General features: G+C 39.3%; 1 protein-coding gene across 15 annotated transcripts in view; it reads left to right on the top strand.

Moving 5' to 3' along the window:
• otofa (otoferlin a) overlaps window positions 1-23,878 on the top strand; it is a 72,055-nt gene that overhangs the window by 22,417 nt on the left and 25,760 nt on the right. For all 15 annotated transcript variants that reach the window (XM_056405615.1, XM_056405622.1, XM_056405621.1 and 12 more), the window contains exons 4-13: window positions 5,835-5,934; window positions 8,855-9,054; window positions 18,372-18,445; window positions 18,928-19,054; window positions 19,384-19,438; window positions 20,735-20,866; window positions 22,201-22,263; window positions 22,713-22,797; window positions 22,997-23,156; window positions 23,456-23,642. In XM_056405615.1, coding sequence (XP_056261590.1) covers window positions 5,835-5,934; window positions 8,855-9,054; window positions 18,372-18,445; window positions 18,928-19,054; window positions 19,384-19,438; window positions 20,735-20,866; window positions 22,201-22,263; window positions 22,713-22,797; window positions 22,997-23,156; window positions 23,456-23,642 — 1,183 coding nt within the window. The remainder of the gene's footprint in view (window positions 1-5,834; window positions 5,935-8,854; window positions 9,055-18,371; window positions 18,446-18,927; window positions 19,055-19,383; window positions 19,439-20,734; window positions 20,867-22,200; window positions 22,264-22,712; window positions 22,798-22,996; window positions 23,157-23,455; window positions 23,643-23,878) is intronic.

Genomic DNA, 23,878 nt, shown 5'->3' with positions numbered 1-23,878 from the left:
TAGCTATACATTTCTGGACCTTATTTTGTGTCTCACTGGTACCTGAAGCAGCACGTGCCACCAACACAGCTCCTTGCATTTTTGTATTGTTTCAACACAGGGTTGTTTTGTCAGTCTGAACACCCTCTCAGAGGCCTCAGGATATGGACATAAAGCCTCTGCAGTGTGGCTGGGTGCCAGGTCATGAAATTACTTCAAAATTAACAGTAAAAATAGTCAAAAGTATAGGGAGGAATAACAGGTGGCTAAAATGTACCCTCCAGTGTAGGTAAGCTAAATTAGGGGTAATGTGTCTCTAAATTTGAATTTAAAGGCTGCATGGCCGCTGAGTACAGACCAATTTTTCAACTTCTGTTCAAAGCTTGTAAGACAGGCAAAGAACAGTTCAGTAGTCCAGGTATAATGAAATGAAAGCAAAGCCTAATTATGCTGGTACAAAGAGCTCTTAGAGTGACTACAATTGTCCAAAAATGAAGGGAGTGAATATATTTTCAGGCTATTAAAACGTGGTGAGTGTCCTCACTTCAGCCCTCCACCATCAAGGAATGTGTAAAAGTTGGAAGTCCCCTGCTGTAGATGATTCCTTTTAAATAAGAATGCATAATGTTGATTTAAATTGGTATTGTAACATTTCTCAGAGAATGATTCCTAAATCAAAGAGGTGAAGAAAGCCTCCAAATTAGATTACTTACTGTTGCAGAATAAAAGTGTTATTTCGTCTTGCACAAGATAGACTGCAATAATTTCATCAGGCTGAGATCAGCATGATCCCTCATCAGCAATTTTACTCTGTAATTTTGTTTTCTTTATGCAGTGTAATTTTTGTCAGTATAGGCCCATAGAAACAGCCCAATGTGGCAAGACTACTGCTTTGACTAACAGCTGCTGTTTCCTTAAGGTGTTTGTGCAGTCTCAAACTGTGATGCATCTGTATTCACATTTGGTATAAATATGATATGAGTCAAGATTATGTTGGTGACACAAGTCACTGGTTGTATGTGACCTTTATGCAGACTCTGATATTGTTATTAAATAAGATGAGAATGAATTAAAGTCTGACTGTCAGAGGTGTTATCTGAAAACTTTCTGTGTTCTGCTGCTCTGCAGCCACAAGCACAGACACAAATACTGATAAATTAGGAAAAGAAATATGTGTTTTAAAATTCTGGTGGTGTACGAGCTCTGTGTTCTCCCCTGAAAAACATATGAAACTTTTCAAATACTTTCTCTGTTGTTTTGAGAGAGAATATAAGATTTCATTATGTTGTTAGATTTTTTTTTTTGTTTTTTTCTAATGCCTGAAGCACAGGACTGAACACTGTGATCTGTGCTCTTTTTTTATTTTGTTTTTCACCAGAAGCATAAATACATTTTTGTGATTATTTCACTGACATACCATGATATGTTTTTTCAAGCAATGGCCTCATTAAACTATTAGACGTGCTAATGGCATGGCTCTCGGAAGGTAAAGTTGGTATCTATCTATCTATCTATCTATCTATCTATCTATCTATCTATCTATCTATCTATCTATCTATCTATCTATCTATCTATCTATCTATCTATCTATCTATCTATCTATCTATCTATCTATCTATCTATCTAAAGTTATTACAATCAAATTATATAACTTATATATAAGCTTAACTTATAAGTTACATAAGATATAAGTTATCTAATTTACTGCATTAGCCAAAAACAGACTTCCTGTTCGGTTATTTCATCATCACCACATCACCCAGTCCTGATTATGTCTTTACAACACGAGTCACTGCAGTACACTGATGGACATCTACACTGAACTAATATCATCTTTTCTGTTCTATGTGAAAAAAAAAAACAAAAAACCAACAACCTCATTACTTTCTTTTCTCCTTCTCTTTCGACAAGCTGACATTTTGATAAATCAAATCTGTGTCATACTGTATTTACACAGAATTTGTTATGTTACGTCTGTCCTACGACACAGCTGTTATGAAGCTGGAACAACGCTGTGGGCAGTACAGCAACAAGAGCAAGTAAACCGCACACCTAGATTGGCATGATATGCTGATGAACACTGACAGCGAAGAAAAAGGCTTAATAGTGTTTCCTTTTGTTTGTGGTTTTAAAAAATTCTATTACATGTGTGTGTGTGTGTGTGTGTGTGTGTGTGTGTGTGTGTGTGTGTGTGTGTGTGTATGTGTGCGTAAAAGGAGGAAAACTGGAGTATTGATTGTGTCCATGTGAATCATGTTCGCTCAATCTGTTTATGTTTATATCAGCGTATGTTCACCGATGGGGGGCACTGCTTGGCAGAGGTTTTTCCCCCTGCTCGTCCAAGGCCGTGTCGCACGCACACCTGCCAGCTGTAACATTTCCATTTCACACTGTCCTCCAGCTGAGTTACCAGCAGCTTTGGTGGATTAGTGCAACCTTGAGAACAACTCTGTTTGACTTGGAAAAATATTTTGCATTTCAAAGTCATGCTCCAGTTCATCTTAGCCTGCTATTTCGTTACAGTCACGTCTCGATTTGTAAAAGAAACTTGAGGCTCACGCAGAAAAATAATACAAATTGAAAGGGAAGGGGGCTCTGAATTATGGAGCAGATGAAAGTAAATTGTTTGCAGAACTACAATCAATAATGAATGCCACCTTTTGAAGTGCTAAAAAGTGAGCCAGAACATGATAGGCCCTGCTCGGTTTAATTATTCAGCACTTGTGCACGCCTTACAATGGCTGAAAGGAAATGACAGATCATTTGCTTTTCTAAGTGACCCTGGATGCATCGATCTCCACTGTCTGGTGACGGAAAGAGTGAATTATATTCTGGGGCGGTTTATATTTTCTGTGCAAAAGTTTCTGTTCATCTTCAAAGAAAAAAGATTCGCTCCATACCATTAATAACCTTGCTGACTTTCTTCTTGAGACATGTCAAGCCTGTAAAGTTGAGGTGGAGTTGTTTATCAGGGGAACCTGGCACATAGGCACCTTCATAAAGAAAACATCTGCCAGAGCCTTTTTTTTTTCCTGTCACTTGAACTCAAGGTGAAGTCAAATCTAAATTCACCTCATTATTACATTTTGAAGCTCTGCTGACAAATGTAGCCTCACTTTCTACTGTAGGTTGAATTCATCTCCACTGACTCCAGCGGGAAGGAAAACGTATAGGTGAGGACAGAGGTGGAGATAAAAGAAGGAGGGGTGGGGGGGGCAGATTAATCAAGGGAGAGAGAGAGAATAATAGCAGGTGACAAACAGTGCCCTCTCTTTATTTGCTCAATGATAAGATGCCATGCACGGCCTTTGTTGCTATTCATTGGTTCTGAATTTAATAAGATAGTATTTGTTGGTTTTTCATACTGAGGTGCAGGTGTGCTTGTGTAGTACAGCATGTGTGTGTATTTGTGTGTGCTCTGTTCATATTTCTCTGTCAATTTCCATAGTCCTGTTGGAGCGCTCACATCATTAGCTGTGACCCCTGCAGGTTTCCTGTGAGTGTGTGCGTGTGTATGTGTGAGTGTGTGTTTGTGCATGTGGTAAAGCTATTGATCGTATGCCCTTATTTTATTACATTATCACTCCCTGCGGACTCCTATCCACCCTGGTGGTTGTGTGTCTGCTCTCCCTAATGATTCTCTTGTTGCTCCATATGTATTATCTTGCACTGTATGTCACGTACTGTATACACTGACAGTATTTACAGTGTGTGTTTGTGTATGTGTGTGACTGTTATAGTAGAAATTGCATATGGCTGTGGCTCAGTGTGGGCTGGCCTCCATGTTCTTTGTGTGGGACTTGATTGCTCTCAGAACAACGCACTGTTTTGGGGGAAACTCTTTAAATTATTCACCAGCTCTAATTGGCCAGCTGAATGGGGACTGTACTGGGTTTCTTCCCACTGTTATGCTCTATGAGGGATCCCTGGGCAGCATAGGAATGAACCTTATTTTTAATGATCTTATACAGTGTGGGGAACAACAACAATCAATTTGTCTGTTATGTGTTCTTTGAGGAAATATTAAAGACAGGGACTGTATCTAATATTCTTCCATTGCACATTCAGTTAAGATTGTTTCTTCTCGTTTCCACTTTTGTGTCAGAGTTGCAGAGTTGGTTGTTTGAGGGTTTAAAACACTGTGCATTGACAATATAACATCATATCCAATAAATTTGGGTTTTATTACCTTGATTGATGAGCTTTGGCTGACACGAGGCATCTATGTTTGGATTGGTTTTCTGTATCATTAGCTGCTCAGCCGGTTATATTGGAGCGTTTAGACGAAAGACTTGGATGTTGACAGGAATGATGATTACAAATCGGAAACTGGTAGTTACTGTAATGGTGATAAAATGTGAGCATGGTAAAATGATACTAACATAATCCATTCATGAGGTTTTATACAAATAAAAAAAAAGAAACTTCTCGTAATTGATGACAAAAAATATCAAGCTTTCAGTTACCTTGCCGAACTTTAATTTTGTGATCTAAATTTGTAAAGATGTTTTCTCTAAATGCAGATTCAAAAGAAAAACGGTAAAAAAAAAAAAAAAAAGGTCAGCACTGAGTTCCTGCAGCCTTCAGCTTTACTCTTTAAAACAAACTGAGAGGACTCTTCTTTTTCTTGCAAACTCCAAGTAACAGCCACCTTTGGCAAAACGAAAGCAAAGAATAACCTTTTAATTCAGTGTGCTGGGTGATTGAATGGTGTGTGAGTCCTCCATTCTTCGACTTGTCCTTGGGGGCATTGATAAGAGCTTAAGAAAAGAGGTTGAGAGTTGCTGCTGAAATGTGTTGAAAGCTTTGGAGAATAAACTGAGTTATTTAGAATATATGTTTTTTGCGGTTTCTTTGATTGCTCCAGGAATGGTGGCATTTCCTAATCAATATAATTATATACAACACACATTTTTCTCATTGTCACACCATAGTCAACTGTATTCTTAACAGTGGTAGTTGTAGTTGTATTTTATGAGGCAAACACCACAGATTACCACTTCAGACGTAGTTTATAATCAGTGGGCCTGAGCTCTTGTGTTGGGAGTAGGTTTCCATGATTTTAAACATGTACAGACAGCTTGGTGAGCACCGTGTGGAGGCAACCATATGGAGCAACAAATCAAACCAATCAGCTGAAAGCAGCTAAAAACTGTCAGAAAGCCACAGAGAGGAGAGTTGATGCTCAGTGGGATCAGCAGTATTAACATACTAGCTTTAACAAAAACAGAACAACTATCAACTATTATTTAATATCTGATAATCTTAAGTATCACATGAACATCCTTCACTTCTTAATGTTTATTAATTAGTTCTGTGTAATATAAACAGATTGAACGACAGTAAATGTACTCTTCTCACTTCTCACAGCTGTGCACAAAGTACAGGTAACCGAGAGGAGACTCCAGGTGAAAAGGGGGATTGATTGACATTGTGTTTGTGTATTTGATGCGCTATCTGCTTTCTTTACATTGCTTTTGAGGTGTGACATACTGTAGTGCGCTAGTGACAAAAGCAGTTCGGCACTCTCTCAATGTCTGTCAGAGCACATATCCATCAGCACCCATCCGCCGTCTGTCCATGACTCTGTCACTGACACACACTCACCTGCTCGCTGTGAGACAGAGCGGTGGAGAACAGATGCTTTTGGTCAATAAAGAAAGTACAATTTGTCAGTATTTAGAAGCGTAACTATAAAAGTATATAGACTAACTATGTGATAATGGTTAAATCTACACAGAGGTAAACAGATGGGCAACAGAGGAGGAACAAAGGACAAAAACACATAATGCAATGTATTGATCTCATTGATTTGTGTTAACGATATGCGTCTCCCTGTCCATGTTTTCCTGCAGACTGGTGGGGACTTTCTGCATGGTACTTCAGAAGGTGGCTGAAGAGGGACACCTAGAGCTGACCGACACACTCATTGATGATAACAACACGTCAATAAAGGTATGGATAAACACTGCTCTCACAGTGGAGTGTCAGTGATCTATAGGTGTTATGCTGTGATAGAGTTAATATTTTTGGAGAGCGTCTTCATAACACTTGGTTGCTCGGTAGATGATGTGTACAAAGTAATTTCCAGGAATGATTTGTCTGCTGAATCTGTGTGAATACCAACAGGAAAATAATAATTTCAAACAAATGAATAAAAAGTAAAACTGAGCTTACTGCTACAGTAGCTGTTTGAACGTGGCATAAAGCTCATTTATTCACTACAGAGCTTTACAGTGCATTTCAGTTTATTACTTTCAAGTAACTGTTGCAGTGCAAAAAAGCTCTAATAAACCCACTGTATGCTACCTGTCCAACAACAAACAGCAGACAAAGGTAGTAACTTGCTGCTTGGAGCATCAACATGAAGCATTAAGCAGCTGAAGAGCCCAATATTTGTCTTGGGGGCAGAGCGAAAGCAGAGACGATATGAGACAGCTTTAAATGCAAATAGGCAACTGTTGCTAATATTTTCACCATAACAGTTTTATAAACTTATAATGTTCATTATTTCTTTATTTGGATCCCCATTAGCTTCCACACAGTGGTTGCTAATATGTCAATGTTGTGTTTACAGCTTGTTGAGCTGTCCCAAGTGGCCATAGAAATAATGATGTCAGGTTTAACAGCAACTGTGGGTAGGTTACATCTCTAATCCCATTTAATCCGTTGGTATAAACTAAATCTGTGTAGCCGAATTTTTCAAATAACTGTATTCTAAATTCAAGTGAAAATCACAAAGTTTCCAAACACACCGAACATGTCAGGATGAATTTAGTGGAAATATATATATGTAAAAGAGGCACAGTGTGAATACTTTGCATTTGCATTTGCAGTTTAAATATTCCACTCAGGTGAAACATCATACAGGTTCAATGAAGAAGCCGGGATAAGCTGACACAGACGGAGTGGAATAAGAGAATTTCTCCACATTCACTTAGAGGGGAATTTAAAAGAGAACAAAAGAGTCCAAAAAACAGTGTTCCAAAAGCAAAAATTTAACAGTTTATGTATGACTTACCTTACACCAGTAGAATGAAAAGGAATCTTATTAACCAGCAAAATGCATTCACAACTAAATTGGGGAACATTAAACAGAGAAGTCGATCTTCCATTGCACCTGCAGCAGAGACGACAGGAGAAATAACAGCCTTCATCCGACCTATAAACGCACCGCTGTTGTTATTCCATCAACAAGGGCCTGATGGAATTACAACATCAGCATATCACAATACTCGCCATTAACATGAATCCAGATATTCACTATTGATTGGAAATAGTGTTTAGAACAGCTAAACAGAGAGCAGCTCCGTGGTAAAGATAAGAGTGAGGATGATTTCGCCACTGAATACATAATGTAAGAGTGAATATGTATGTGGAAATGAAAGCAGCACAGTGGGATGTGTAAGGGAGAACTTAACCGTATGAGATTTTAAAGCACCCCGGGGTGCAGAGCTGTGTTACTGGAGCTGGGAATGCTGATGTGATGTTTCTGAGATGATGACACACAACATGGGAGTGCTTTAGGGCTCACACAAATACACACACACACATGCACATGCTCACACACACTCATGACTGACATATGTGCAAGTGGATTCTCATGAACAAACATCATAGCACGCACACATACACATACACACACACACACACACACACACACACACACACACACACACACAATTAACAGAATTTCAGTACTGCACAACCATGTAGCAAGAAAGTGGTAAAACTAAGCCCGACATAACCCAAGAGCAATACAGTTACTTGCAACTCTGCACTGGTGTGGTCGCCATGGTAACAAATCCAACTCCTCATGGACTACAGTGATTGCCTTGCGAGGATGTAAGGAAGGGAGAGCGACAAAGAGGGAGATGGAGGGAGAGAGGGGAACGAGGGACTTGTGTATATTTTCTCCTCATCCGTCTCTGTCAGTAGAATAAATTGGCCACTTCGTAATAAACATCAGGTCATTGTCAGGAGGATAATATTTGTCCAAGCACGGCTCAGCAGAAGACGCCAAAGACAAACTACGGTGTCACCCGTAATTCTGGCCCACATTCAACTAACGGTTACCGTCAATCTAAATTCCTCCAGCAAACACCAGCCAGAGGAGATGATTTATAGTCTTGTTAAAGTTTGTTGCCTATATTGAGAGATTTTTCTAAACACAATTAAATGGGCTGCTATAGACATGCCAAGACTAAGCCTCCAGGTGTTGGCTCTTTTGTGTTGGACTCTGTCAGTACAAGTTTGGTTCGGCAGTGGGTGCAGTGTTATTCTATGTGTGCTGAGTTTAACAGCTAAAATAAAAAAGCTAAAATATTCCAACATTTTATATACAAACAAGAATGTACAATATACATATATACAGTATAATGTATAAGAGATAACAAGATATCAGGTTAAAAAAAAATCACAATAGGCCAAAAATGACTACTTAGTAAAACTGGATTCGAAGAGGCAATTAAAAGGAAAATATTTGTGATATGCGTTGGTATGCCTTTGCTCCTCGAGCTTTATTGAATCACTTTAAAGTGATCTTGACAGCTGAAGGAGCCTAAATTATGATAGCACTCTGTCATCCTAACAAACAAACAAATTACATTAGTGTCAGGGACATTAATTGGGTTTTGATTTTGGCATTGTAGGAGTTTCTAGATTAGACATGTCATAAAGATCGACTTCATTTGGGTACAGGGATGACACACACATCAAACGCAGCTGAGGGCAGGAATAAACAGATCTGCTCAACAGGTGGAGGTGGATCATTTGGCAACTTTTATTATTAAAAAAAAAAAAAAATTGATACATTGAGGTAAAATTATATTTCCTTTTGATTTGAAGTTTTCATCAACGTCCTCATCATTTTCAGACCAGTGTTACCATAGAGATAAGATACCAGCCGATGGACGGCACAGTGGGAGCGTGGAGCGATGGGGAGTTCCTGGATGTTCCTGATGACCGTGACGGGATGTTTGCCTTTGAAACTGACAGCTTGCTTTCTGGACAAAGCCACGGGTCTGGGACGTCCCCTGGACGGTCCTTACAGGGATCTATACCGACCTTCAGAAAGTGAGTCTAACATACAAATAATCTCCATGATAATATGATTACAATAACAGCATTTCACAGTGAATCGGCCTGTTGATTTGCCTCTGAATATTAATATTAATTTGATCTCCACAATAGAAAACACGATGTTTTTGTTCTAAGTACGAACTAGACCCAGGCTGTGCAAGGTTATATAGATTTAGTATGAAACACCGTAAGAGCGTTGGCGCTGCAGCTCCACTCGCTTCCTCTTTGCCATGGTATTTGGTCTTTCTCTTTGGTTTGCTTGTCATGATTTTGCTGAATAGTATGTGAAAATCTGTGGGTTGCATCGATCTCCACTGAGACCATCTGCACAGTAAGAGCCCTAAATCCATCATTATACTGCATGTTGAATCGGAGAGTGAAAAATTGTGTGTCTGCTTGTGTGAATCTGTGTGAGTGTGTGTGTGTGTGTGTGTGTGTGTGTGTGTGTGTGCATGTTTTTGGTTTTGTTGACACTGAAAGCCCAAGTTGTGCTTTTTTTTACTGAATACAATTAAGGAAGTGTTCAGGTTCGGCCGATAAAAGACTTGAAGCAGCCTGAGGAAAACAAGAAAAGTTTTGGAGCATCCCACGGGTGTTGCATAACAGATACGGTGTTTGGATTTGGTTGACAAAGAAATACTGTAAAAGGGTTCAGTAAAAGCTTGGTGAAAGTAATCACCAAAGTCATGTAGCTAACACGTATATATAGCATCCGGTACAATGTCAGAGTATTAATTATGCTGTTTTTCGACTACATGACCAGTTCGTCACCCTTTTCCAGGTGAATAAGCCTTTGTCCTTGCTGCATAATGAGGGCACCTGTCATCTAGTTGCTGTGATAGCACACAGCTGTCAGTCAGACTTTGTAAAGGCTGCCGTAGGGATTTTGTCTTTGGGGAAAGAAGTGAATGAGTTGCTGAGAAAATGTCAATAATTTCCAACCTAGCCATCAAATCCAGCTGTAATCTGCCTCACTCCGGTGTAGGCCAGACTAATGGAATTGTGGAGAGATTTTTAATAGCCTTACCACTTTTCATCCAAACCTTTTTATATCTTGAATTACCAGCTGCTCAGTTAATCTCTGATTGAGAGGTTCCCAGAATTAAACTTCCTAAAGATGTTTCATTGTGTCCTGAATTCGGACATCTTCAGCCAGTGTTAATTGTTCATCTTGCGGTAATGAAGCGTGATTGTACCGGAGATGATAACCTGGAATGACTTTCTCAATCCTCTAGGGAAGATGAGGAGGAGGAGAATGAGGAGGAGGATGTCACAAATGTAGCCTCGAGTTATATTTTCCGCAGCCATCTGTCTGCTTTTACCTGATTCTGGTGTGAGGTTTCGTGCGTCTGTTTTACCTCCCCTTTCATGTGAAGGTAATATTTCACAGCGATGTCACCTTCAAAATCAGTTTTCTACAAGTCTGATGCATTTGATGAAGTTATGGAAGAAAATTTTACCCTCCCAGGCATTAAGCATTATACTCTCAGAACTTCTAAAAGCTTGGAAGTCTTTCTGACAAACAAACTGCAAACTGGGACTCCTCCATTAATTCTACACATATCGTTCTGGGTTTACACACGAATGCAGAGTCGAAGAACAAACAGAGGAACTGTGTCCACTTGGTACATGGTACACAGCTCCGCCCACTGCTGTCTATTTCTGTTGTATCACCTGGAGCCTAAAGGTCATGTGTGCTGCTTACTGAAGAGTTTGCACTCATGGCAGTTTTCAGTGGGCATCAAATTTCATTATAGCTATACAAAATGACTGCAGTACAAAGTAGGTGGCTTATTGGGGTGTATTGGTTCCTCCTCATCTCCTTAAATGAGTGAAATTGCAGTTGAACTTGACCAACACACTGCTACCACCTCTCCTCAACCTCCCTCCACATTGTACGCAAGCCTGCAAGATGATTTATGGTGGAGCCCGTAAAGCTTTTTATGCTATCTGTGGCGCCACAATGAGTCGGTTTTGCAGTGAGTTTTGTTATTCCTAATAAATAAATCACCTCCTGAGTGGTGTTACTGCCAGTGAAGCAGATCTGCTGAATAGTGCATGCAGAGGGAACACATGTGCCAGGAATGAAAAGAATGGATTTAAGGCTGCGGTTGTCATTTGATCTGTGGACATCAAATGCTGAAAGATGGAATAATGAGGTGAAGTGGGGTTCGACGTTGGAGTTTGATCCTATTTTCACACTGGTGCAAGGGCTACAAAGACAGGATTTTCTTTGCTGAAACAATGCATAAATGAATCGCCATTGCTCCACTGAAACATAAAGCTGTAAATAGTCATTGTGTTTATTCAAACCATCTAAATATGCATGAATCATTTGCAAAACATCAAACTACTCAAAGGATAAATATCAGCCTGTGCAAAGCTTCTGTTGAAAGTATAATTTACTCAAACAAGTGTTGATTTATTTATCATCATTTTTTGCCAAGTGTATGATTCATTTATCTATCAGTGAAACTGCTGTGTTTTCAAAGCCAGCTCTGGCATCACATGTCGATGATGGATCATCACTCAGCACTGTGGTGCAGGTGTCGTCTGGTCTTTTGTCTCACTCCTCTTTATCTCAGTGGATCTGCTCACTGCAGCGCTGACTCCCTGTGGAAACAGTCACAACAACAGACATGACAGCTAATAGAGAAACCATGACATTCACATACAGTATAGATATACTGATAATGAATATAGTTCTCGAGCCTTCGTTGTTATATGCATAGGTCCTTTTAGGCCCGACCCACACTGGTGTTTTCACTTATGTTGCCCAATTAGACTTATTCACAGGACCAGTGTTCCCAACTTAGTGATTGACTTTCAAGACCCTTAAGTGACTAGGGCTGCCCCGACCAGGTTTTCCTGTTCGACTAGCATTAATTGATTCAATCCATTAGTCTTCTAGTCATTGCACATTTATGATATTAATTTGATTATTTAAATATATATATTTTGGGGAGGCATCAGAAAATGGTTTGAGTCCAGGGCTGAGAAAGAATATTATAACTGACATTGCTAGAGCTGTGCTACACTACAGATGTACCGGTATGCAATTACTGTAACAGACTGTCCCGTGTGTATGGGTTGTTTTGATATTTGAGGTAGTCTGTCCGTTAAGAGACACCGTAACCTTGCGTTAAGCCAGGAGTTGTTTTCAGACCCATGCTTGTGACACACATGTTAGGAAAATAAAGAAGTTGTTGCTGCTGTTCATTGCACTGGATATCTGTGTCTCGTTTATTATTTTATTACTAGCCACGCCCAGTTACATGAACCCAAAGCCCCCAGTTACAATACTGGCTAATAACTACAAGGTCCTGCTTTTGTTATCAATGTCTGTCCATGACTGACTGAGTGACTGTGTGTCAGCAGATTTTTTTGACCAAACAACCAATCAAAACTTGTTTGACTAACGTTTAATCGACTATTACTGGGCAGCTCTAAAGATAAGAAGCTCTCCAAACTCTTTCATTCTTAATTATAATGTCAGTCAATTAAAACTCCTGTGTTGGTATGCAGGGCCTTAAAGAGACGTTTATTTTTATCCCTGGAAAATAGGATTGTGTTTCTAACCATAAACTCCAGATAAGCAGTAGGTGTTTCTTTGGTGTTCATCTATTATTGATGTCAAATATGAATCAGTAGTCTCCTGATGCAAGTTGTAATACACTGTTATTGTGCACTGTGGCAAGCCTCCAGCTTTCAAACAGTAAGTCCTTGTCAGCAAATGAAAAATCTTCAGATCAGTGAATCGAGACATTGCTGACACACTGCAGTCATAGATAAGGCATTTCAAAATCTCTTTCTGTTGGGAGCTCACAGATAAACGCCATAAAAAGTTTATTCAAAGTTTAATTTTTGTACGCAATCATAAAGATGTGAGTTGTCATTTTCAATCCTTCATACTTGGTTTTAAATTATCTGCAGGCTGTATTTTTTTTTTTTTTTATCCGTTCTCCTGCTTGTTTTCTTCTGCTGAGACAGATGCTGGATTGAAGGAGTTCTCTTTTGAATCTTTGACATTTCTTGTTTCTTGTTATGTAGATGTATCCTCTCGAGGGACTGCTCTGTATTTCAGCTCTGCTGTTATGATATGACTTGCAGTGGTTCTTATTCTCAGTTTGTGTGATAGTACGACACTTTGAATGAGTTTGTATCACTGTGCTGTGTTTGTTTTTTTGTTTTGTTTTTTTTTCCAAGCCCTGATGACGACATGCCTCTTGGGTTAAATCTTAATTTCCGGTATCACCTGTGTGTTTGTCCCAGATAGGATTTAGTGGAGCTGTTTCCTTCATTATTGATGATTATTTATAAGATTACATAAAGGGAAATGTCCCTGGAATCCCTCAGACGTCATGAGGGTTGTCGAGAAAACAGGAACATTTTGTCTTGGAAAACTTTTGAAGCAGTCTGAGTCATAGCTTGTCGTCCAGAGACTTTTTTTTGTTCTAACCCAGTTGATGCAATAACAGAGTAAAAGATGCAAGAGTGCTATTTTGGAATGGATTTTAAAATTTTAAAAGTGATGCATGTTTCTGAATATACATTCTCATAACCCTTCCTTCCTCTTCATTTTCCTTACCATCCCTGTTTTTTTTTTTTTCTTGCTTCCTCTGTCTGTGTTGTTCAGAAAGTCCTAATGGCTTAAATCATACACACAAACACATTGTAAAATATTGTGTAATATATTTATTCTATATATAAACGCCCACACAAAAACACAGTTAAACACACAATATGGCTCAAGGACTTTTTAAAAATGTTTTGTTTGCTATATGTAGGCTGTTAAGGCTCAAGGCTCTTTTTTGGGTGTGAAGGCATTAATCTTGCATAAGCTTCTAACTATGTGAGACTAATGAGGGTAAAGTTGTGAGCAAACACTCAAAGTATATCAATTACTAATTCACTTAACTTTCCTGTAGACAAATGAAGCGGCTACACAAACTCACTTGAGGAGGTGTCAATATCACAGAGATAAATAATATTGATATGTGTATATCTGTTTTATCTGCTGCCGTCATGTAAAGGTTGTAGAGGTCTCACTACAATCAAAGTGGAACATTACTTGATGCATTCAGCAGAAGAAGAAGTCTGCCAATGAAAGAAATCAAGTATTGTGAGAGAGAGAGATAGAGGACTGCAGAGCGTTCAATAAGGTGAGAGTTCTCAGTATAGAAAGAGTTTTCATCTTATCAGGTAGAGCTGAACTTTTTCAGGCTCCAGTCCAGGGATTCTTGGAAGCACCGAAATATGTCCATCCAATCCATGTGTCTGTGAGAGACAGAACGGGGGGGGGGGGTCTGTCTCATTGAGCTCCATTCAGCAGAGCCCCCAGAGCAGAACATACAGCACAGCCTATGTCAATAAATTATTGATCGCTGACAGGCTATTTTTTTTATCTTCCCTTTATTCATTTATTTTCTTCTGAATGGGAGTTGTGTGCAGCGGTTGAGAGAGTTCCACACGGTGAGACAACACAAGCAAAACTGGATTCAATCTACGTAAAGAGGTAACTGTTGTTCTCACCTTGGTGCACATCTACACAAAACTTGCGATTGCACATTGTTGGAGCTTTTGACCTTATGGACATTCACGAATACAATACACTGAGCTGTTTCTTTAACTTCTTTCATCAGCTCAGTTTCTTGGTGAGATTGGCAGATACAAACGCAGGGTGCCACCGGCTCTGCCATCACTCAGCGAGCATGATGTGGACCGCCCATGCTGGTTGGTCATGTGACACGCCGTACATGACATACCTTCTCCTGAGCTAATAATACCTGCCCTGTAATGGCTAGCTTGGTTGACGGTGACAGGACAGTAACCTCTGATATTGTAATACTACAGATCCATTATTTCTTTACTCATGCTCACTTGTTCATGTTTGACCGCCCACTGCGAAGTAAGTTCAGAGCCAGATGGAGTTAACTGCAATTGACTCACTTGTCCTCCGCTTCATGTCCCACTGCTCGACATGCACATTAAATATGAATTCGTATCTGTGAGGAAAATGTTTTACGCACAGATTGAAAATCTTGCTGTACTTAGGAGATGGAAATCAAGCTCCCAGGTACCAGCGAATAACCTTGGGAATAATTCTGCTTCATTTAGATCATTCATCTTTGCTGCAGTTTACACATGTAACGAGGCGATTTATTCATGCTTTCATGTATTATTGATTCGCCCACAATCACACCCAGACACTGGGTACAGTTCATTTTCTCCTTTGAGCACATGTACTTATGTTTTGTGCTTTTTAGATATGCGATAGCTTTGCTTTGCATACAGTAGTGAGCTTGCCATTTCTTTATCTACAAAGTTTGAATGAACTTCACTTTCATTCAAGGTGTTTGTTTGTTGAGTAGATGATGCTGCAAATGATAGTCACTGATGCATTTGTAGTCCTTATTTCAAATCAGAAGAAAAAGAGAGAAAATAATAGGTACAACGTCTTCTTGAATCGCTACTTCTTTCTATTTTCTTCTAAAGTTTGAGACTTTGTGAGTTTTACCTGCAAACTTCCTAAGCAAAGTGTGAATTTACATGTTTCAATTTCTCTAATTGGAAACCACATGTGAACTTTCTTTGCCGTGTCACCGACATCTTTGAAGGTTTCATCATTAAATCAGCTTAGATGGATGGCTTGTTTAAAAAAAGAAAAAAGCTTTCATGGTTTATCTCATTTTAAACTCAGACATGGCCTCCTGCTGGAAGCATTTGTCTCTGATCTTTGTCGTTGTGTTCCTCCTTAAATCAGCTCAGCAAAGGAAAGTAAAAGAGAGTTAAAGGAGCGAATGACAAGTAAGTAAAATATTTAGTGGCTCAGTTTGTCTCCTAGAATTTCCCAGTGACTTTCTTCTCTTTTTTTGGTTAAAAATCACTAATTGTGCACAGAGGATTTACTCTTTACCAACGGCAGACCTGCTGTAGATCTTACTTGCCTACAACTGCTGATACACTGATATATGTTATTGATATATGTTGGCTGTCCTCATCACAGTAACCACAGTCCTGACAAGTAACTTGGACCTCTTGCGGCTAATCTCTCTCAGATGCCAAGGCAAAAGTAGCATGAAACACGATAAACCTTTTAAGAAGGGCAGTTGGGTGTATAAAGTGTCTCTGACTCCATATGCCTCCAGTAAATGTTGGTTTCCTTCAACCATGACCAAATTGTTTCCATAACCAACTAACAGTTTTATTTACCCAAACTTAACAAGACTTTAACTATAGAGGTGGCAGATCATAAAACATCAATGTGAATCATTTTTTCCAAAGGCAGTGTAGGAAATGTATCTCTAATAAGAATAAAAGTGAGTTTCTCTGGTCAACACAGAGCTGCACATTGTTTGTTGATTCAGCTTTACACCTTGGGATGTTCATCTTTATGATGAGTCAAACTTTTGCTTAACTTGTCTACATTTCCTCAGGTGTGCTGCGAGCACCAGTGGGCACATTGCGAGAGCTCAAAAATGCAGCTCCCACAAGGTTAAACATTTATTTTAAATTGAAAGTAATCCTCCAACCAATGTGCATTACAATGTTCTCACTGTCACAGGGTGACATATAAATATTTCCTCTTTGTAATACAAAAATATAAAAGTACAACATTATATGAAGTTCCTATTAGTTTGTTTTGAACTCTAAAGGCCATCTGGACTTGTTTTGACTCTCATTTACTTTGGTGGTGATGCATACAGCCCCACCCACTCCATCCTTCTCCTCTTCCTCCTCCTCTCTTTGTATCTCCAACCGTATACCTCCACCTCTTTCTCTCCCCCTCCCCTCCTCTCTCCTCCATCATCCACTCATCTGTCCAACTGTTACCTGCCTGGTCAGTCTGTATCTGATCTGCACCTGACAGTGGAAGAATGTGGAAATATTGTTCGAAATAAGAAGAAGCTCGGAGCAGATTTATGTTGATCTGACCTCTCTGGGGCATTGAGTAGGATCAGTGGGGTCTTTCATGTGGTATGTATGAAAAACACCTTGTGTGTGTGTGTGTGTGTGTGTGTGTGTGTGTGCATGTTTCTTTTGGTACCTTGTTGAATTATAAGGAGACAAGGAGATGGGCTGGAGTACTGGAAAATCTGAATTTGCAGTTACAGTAATTAGCGATGCAACTAACACTTGTTTTCAATATCGATTCATTACCTTTCAGTTAAACTGAAAAAGCTGCAAAAGCTCACATTTCAGTGGCTGTAACGTGCAACTGTTTGCCTTTTCTGTTTGATGAACTACCTAAATTACTACACATGATGTCAAAAATGTTGCCAATTAACTTTCTATCAATTGAATAATCAATTGATGGACCAACTTTTTCAGCACTACATTGTACAAATGTTGCATTTAAAGATTTTTTTCCAACGTGTCCTTCAGTTCTATAAACCTGTCCATCACTTGTAAATACGGCGGTCAAACTGTGATGGAGGCTGGGAATCCAAAGAGCGTACCTGTAATGGTGAAGGGCCTTGATTTGATTTGACTTGAAAAGCTTTTCACCTCTGTTTTGATGAGTGATTCCTTTTTCTCTCTTGACTTCTATTCCCATTGTCTAGGCCCAAGGCTTTTACTTTTAAATCGTGCTCGGCACTCAGCCATGAACCTTTCAACTTCATGACACAGTTGTGTAAAAATCATCCAATTTTCCATATTCCATGAAATGAGGTTGAAGGTTGAAGCTTGAATGATGGGGGGGGGGGATCAAAGCAAAAACTGGGCTCTGATACACTCGACTCTGAATGCTTGAGGAAACAAAAGGAAAACCTTCCTATTCATCATTACTCTGACATGTATCCATATCCGCAGCAAATTAGACGGTCACACTCATTTTTAATTATTAAGGCCTCTCATTTGTCGTCCCGCTGCTGACATCACAAGCTCTTTGTTGTTGTGGTGATATGTGATCCAGATAATATCAATGTGGAGACACTGGATACTCTTGTTTTGTGATTGAGGGTCTGGAGAATTGGTGATGGTGGAGGTGATGTGGGGGGATTAAATCCTCTGGAGTTAAATGTCTAGCCCGGTTACAAAGATGTCCATGATATATGGTGTTCGTATGGTGTTGAGTTGCATTTTGATTACATCCAGTGGGCAGTGGGGTTTTTTTTTTATTGAAGTGAGGTTCATGTTAATGTTCATCACTCTCCCTCTGAGGGTCTGAGCTTACTGATGGGGAGTGAACTTGACACACGTGGAGTTGGTTGATCCATCATCAGTGAATCAGACACGAGTTAATTGTCATCAGATATCAGTTCCCCTTCCTCTCTCCTCCCATCTGCCGTCTCTCTCTCCTCCACCAGAGCAGGGAAAGGAGTGTTCTCAGCCATGAAGCTCGGCAAGATCAAGAGCTCTAAAGAAGATCACAAGAAAGGAGGTAAAACAACAAACAACAACAGACCCGTTTGACCTAGAATTGTGTTGTGAATTCACAAGTTTTACTTAAATCTTGCAATTTAACATGTTGAAACCTCTTTATTTAGTTTTTATTGATCATATAAACAAGCAACAATAAAAATGGCCTCTCCTACCCAGAGCCGTATAGGAATGAAAAAGCGGACACCTAAATAATGTCTTCAAACCTTTTTAATTGTTTAGATTTTTCAAAATGCTAAGAATTGACTCTTAAACTATAATGTCTGTACGTTTTTATTTTAAAACATTTTCAACATCTAAATAATGTTGAAAGCCTTGGGCACACTGTCTGGAATAAAATTCTGATGGGGAACTACTGAATTATTTATTCATGGATAGCCTTAAAAGTGGTGGAATTTGTATGCATATAATATTAAAAAGTACTGGAATCCTTTTAAGATATACACCAAGTGCTAGTTTTAATACTTGATTTCCATTGTCCAGATGAGCCGGCTGTCCTGGACATGGAGGACCTGGACAGGAAGGCGATGCGTCTTGCTGGGACACTGGACCCAGACACCATCTCTCTGGCCTCTGTCACGGCCGTCACCACCAACGTGTCAAATAAGAGGTAGGATACTTGTTCATACACTGACAAGTTTGAGGAAAGGACTCGGATAGGCGCAGAGACTTAATGGCCTCTCTGTCTGTGTTGAACATCTCAAACTGCTGATGCCACTGAATAAATTGAAGTAGACTGCAACACCTTACAATTTATTAGCATATATTTCTAGATTTTAAAGTTATTCCAAGTGAGAAGATGGAAAAATGAGAGTAATCACAATTTAAGTTTCAAACCTAAAATGAGCTCGTGCCCCTGCGCTCACTCAGTTTTCCCTGCAATTCGTCAATCCACTGTAGAAAAACCACTGATTATGTGTAATGTGTGTATTTCTTCAGGTCAAAGCCAGACATCAAGATGGAACCGAGCTCTGGACGACCAGTCGATTATCAGGTGTGTGTGTGTGTGTGTGTGTGTGTGTGTGTGTGTGTGTACGTGTGTACGTGTGTGTGTACGTGTGTGTAGGTGTGTGTACGTGCGTGCGTGCAAGCTGAAGTGTAGCTTCCATGGAAGAGCAAATTATTATTCTAAGACCGGCAGATAGAAGTATCATTTGGAGTTTGGGTAATATGCTTATGCTCCCTCTTAGCGGGTGTGAGAACATAGAGAAGATAAGGCCCCTAAATCCACACACTGTCATTTTCACATTTGTATTCGGATTAAACTAACAAGATAGAGTGTGTTAATCTGTAAGCTTTAGAGGTGGACGGATTTCTGAACTGAGATGAGCTAGTCCATTCCGCCCTGCTTTCAGTCTTTATCCTAAGCGAAGCTAAGTTTCCTGGCTCCAGCTCTATACCCATATCAGACATTTTGTGAAAATATGCTTGTTCACTTATATGGTTATATGAGAAGATTAATACCACTCTTATATCTATCCATTAATATAAGACTACAGCTGCAGCTGATTAGCTTAGCACAAAGGCTGAAACAGGGAGAAACAGCTAGCCTGGCTCTTTCCAAAGATAAGAAAATCAGCCTACCAGCACCTCTGAAGCTCACTAATTAACATTTGGTTTTTAGCTTGTTTGTTTAATCTGTATGAAAACAGTGTAAGAAAGTGTAAGAATGGCAATTTTCTGTTTTACTTAGGTGTTATGTCCAACTATGTGTCAGAAAAAAAGCTTTCTTTATTCTCCAGGCTGTTTGCCTGCGTTGACTGCCACACTAAATTATTCATCACAACATCAGTAAAAAGAAATAAAGGAATAATGGTGGACACAGTGTAACTGTCCTCCAGTACAAGCCCGTGGCCTAATTTCATGGCCTATTTAACTTAAAAACATGAATACATTTATACACAAGTCATATCAAGTAAAATCTTGGTGTAACTGTGAGTTGCAGTCTCATCCTCTCCGTCTCTCTTCTTTATTTCTCTCTGTTCCTCTTCATCATCTAAAGACTAATTAAACCAGAGGGATGTTGCTTGAATCCTGAAACCTTTAGCAGGTCAGAGTGAAATCACAGGATGAAATAGTGAAATTTGGTAAAAGCCCTCACTGGCTGGAATCGGCATCATTAGAGACTGTGGAAGATCAATTTGGATTGTTTGCCTTTGAATTGTCCTCAGGGTAATTACTGTGCGGTTGCTTGATTAATGACGATAATATTGCTGCTGGTTGATTCTCTGTTGGAGGAGGCTCAGCTTGTTGCAGCTTTCAGATCTAATGTGTTAATATCTCCCATCAGATCAGCATCACAGTGATCGAGGCTCGGCAGCTGATAGGGCTCAACATGGACCCTGTGGTGTGTGTGGAGATTGGAGATGACAAGAAGTACACATCAATGAAGGAGTCCACCAACTGCCCGTACTACAACGAGGTGAGACACTTTAAGATGCATTTTTATGTGACATAACTAACTTCCTTTTTACCTCTGAATGTCAGCTTCACTCTGTCTCTTCATATTCTTCATATATTGTTGCTCCCATGCCACATTAACAATAGATGCAGCACTCTAGTCCTGGCATTAAGGAGGCTCAAACTGCCTTAAATCATATTCTGGCAAACACTGAGGTTCCCCTGAGGTTTGTTGTTGAAGCAGGATGAAACTAGATCCAGAACAATGAGAAAAGGATTTGGCTGAACTATAGAGGTAGAAACATTATTCCGTGGTACATACAGTTGATTGTACTGTACATACAGTGTCCAAAAAAAAATGATACCAGTCCTCAAAATCTGAAGGATGAATGCATTATTAATTAGATTCTGTAAAAATTCCTTGTTTTGCACATTAAGAGGTGGCTATAATCATATATTTGACTGCATATTTGAGTGGCTGTGATAACAATACATCACATAACTACTTGTATGTGAAAGCGGGCACCTACTGAGTATTTTAGTATCTTTCAGCTCATTGTTTTGTTCGTCACCATATCGCCTTGAAAGTTGCCAAAAATCTGGATAATTGTCATCACCCATTGAATGTACCTCATGTCAGTAGCACAGCTGGAGGCAGTAGATGTTTCTCAACATGAACACAGTCAGTGTCTGATTTATCCGCAGATTTAAAATGTAGTAAAATGCAGGATAGATGCCATCAGTCATTGTGCTCTTTGATAGTCTAATGTAATAACGATTTACTGACATGAAAATATTACACATATCACTCTGAACTAGAGCGAAGTTGCTGAAGTGTTTCTGAACAGCAGATCAGTTGGAAGTGCTAGTCAGTGGTGTTGGGAATCAATGTGGGCTGTGTCCTGCAGGGAAGGGAAGAGTCGGTTTGTCTTAAATTAATTAGTTAATTTTTTTATTTTATTTAATTATTTTAATTATTAGATAATTAATTAGTTTGTCTGAAAATCCCCTGTGGACAAACTGGAAACCAGAGTGACTGAGGTAACTGTCCTTCGAGCTCTCTGTCCTCGTGTTGAAACAGCCGTTGGTTTTGGTTTCTTCATCACCGGAGAAATATAATGTCATCACATTTCACATGTTTCTGTTTGGATTAGTGGGACAAGGTTTTGAGAGAAAGAAGACTGACATGCGTACATACATGTGGCTCAGGATTCATAAGGTTAAAGAGTCTCATTTTAAAGCATACAAGATGTACAAAAGCATCCCCCCCACCCCCTGACCCTCATCCCCACCCCCTCCAATGGAGGAATAAGTGAATACATTTTAACGGACAAACCTTTTCTACACTCTCTGCAGTATTTCGTCTTTGACTTCCATGTCCCTCCGCACGTTATGTTTGACAAGATCATCAAGCTCTCAGTAAGTAATGTGTAACCAAAAAAGTACACACCACAGTCCAGCTAAACAAATTGTCACTCTTTTTTTTCTCCCTCTGTGATACATGTTATTGGTAGATTAATTGTCACATTACATTATTGAGTTTTCATGCACTTTAGGTTAGATTTTAGAGCATTTTGCTGCAAAAAATATAACTGAAAATAATATAAAACTTAAATGCTTTGAAGCACAGGGAAGAGTAGATATTACCACCATAAAAAGATATTATCTGGTTATTGCATTAATGAGGTAAAATAATGATCTATGAGAGTCACTGGTTATGTTTAATGTAAAAGGATGAAGAAATTATGCAGCTTCTTGTTTAACATTAAATGAAAACCCTCTGTCTTCCTGTAGCATTCATAGGTTTATGTATTTGCTGCACTTTATGAACTTTATTTAATATGTTATTCTCAATTCTGTCTAATCAGGTGATTCACTCTAAAAACCTTCTTCGGAGTGGGACGTTGGTGGGAACCTTCAAGATGGATGTTGGGACTGTTTACTCTCAGCCTGGTAAACTACAAGCTGTAGCTCCAATAAGAACATAATAACTGCTAATAACATATGTGCATAGTTTGAAAGCACTGTCTATTTCACACTGAAAATGAAGTTAGTTTGTAGTTTGGGGTAAAGTGAAAATAAATAAAAACTGTTGTTTGGTTGCTTCATTGATTGATTGATTGATTGATTGATTGATTGACATCTATCCCAGAACACCAGTTCTACCACAAGTGGGCCATCCTGTCTGATCCTGACGATATCACGGCTGGATGCAAAGGATATATAAAGTGTGACATTGCTGTGGTCGGAAAGGGTGACAACATCAAGACTCCACACAAGGCCAACGAGACTGATGAAGACGACATAGAGGGGTGATTAGTTGTTAATGATCAGATTGAATTGATTTTGAAAATTTTAAATTTTTTGCAGTGGAGAGTAGAATATGTACAGTTTTCAACAAGCTGCAGCACAGTATATGTGTGTGTTAATAATTGGTTATAGGCTGAAATTTGAACAGCATTTAGTTTTCACTGCTCAATTTCTTCCATTTAGACATAAAATGTTGTAGTAACTCTTATAATAAATCTATACTGTATATATTAGCTGTAATCAATAACTCAGTCACAGTCCTGTGTCGCAATGAGAGGTTGTGCTGTCGTCTGTCTTCCAGGAACCTTCTGCTCCCAGAGGGCATCCCAGCAGAGAGGCAGTGGGCAAGGTTTTATGTGAAGATCTACCGCGCCGAGGGACTTCCTAAAATGAACACCAGCATCATGGCTAATGTGAAAAAGGCCTTCATAGGAGAGAACAGAGACCTGGTGGACCCCTACGTTCAAGTGCAGTTTGCTGGGCAGAAAGTAACTCCCTACACATCCTGCTGTTCTTTGCTACTTTCTAGTAGCTGTTGTTGCTCCCGGAGGGATTAGAACTACTCCCCTAAGACACACAGTGCGTTTGATAATACATAAGTGCAGGAAACTGTAGGTGGATTTCCAAGTTTTAAATAATTGTTTTAAATAATTAAGGACAAAGTACACAAAGTTTAGAATTCAAATTGTTTATTGATATAAACCAGCTGGCAAGCCAGTTTCTC

Source organism: Seriola aureovittata, chromosome 19 (genome assembly GCF_021018895.1).
Source record: "Seriola aureovittata isolate HTS-2021-v1 ecotype China chromosome 19, ASM2101889v1, whole genome shotgun sequence".
Taxonomy (NCBI): Eukaryota; Metazoa; Chordata; class Actinopteri; order Carangiformes; family Carangidae; genus Seriola; species Seriola aureovittata.
Note: the sequence above shows the minus strand (reverse complement) of the source record. Positions and strands in the feature narration are given on the sequence as shown.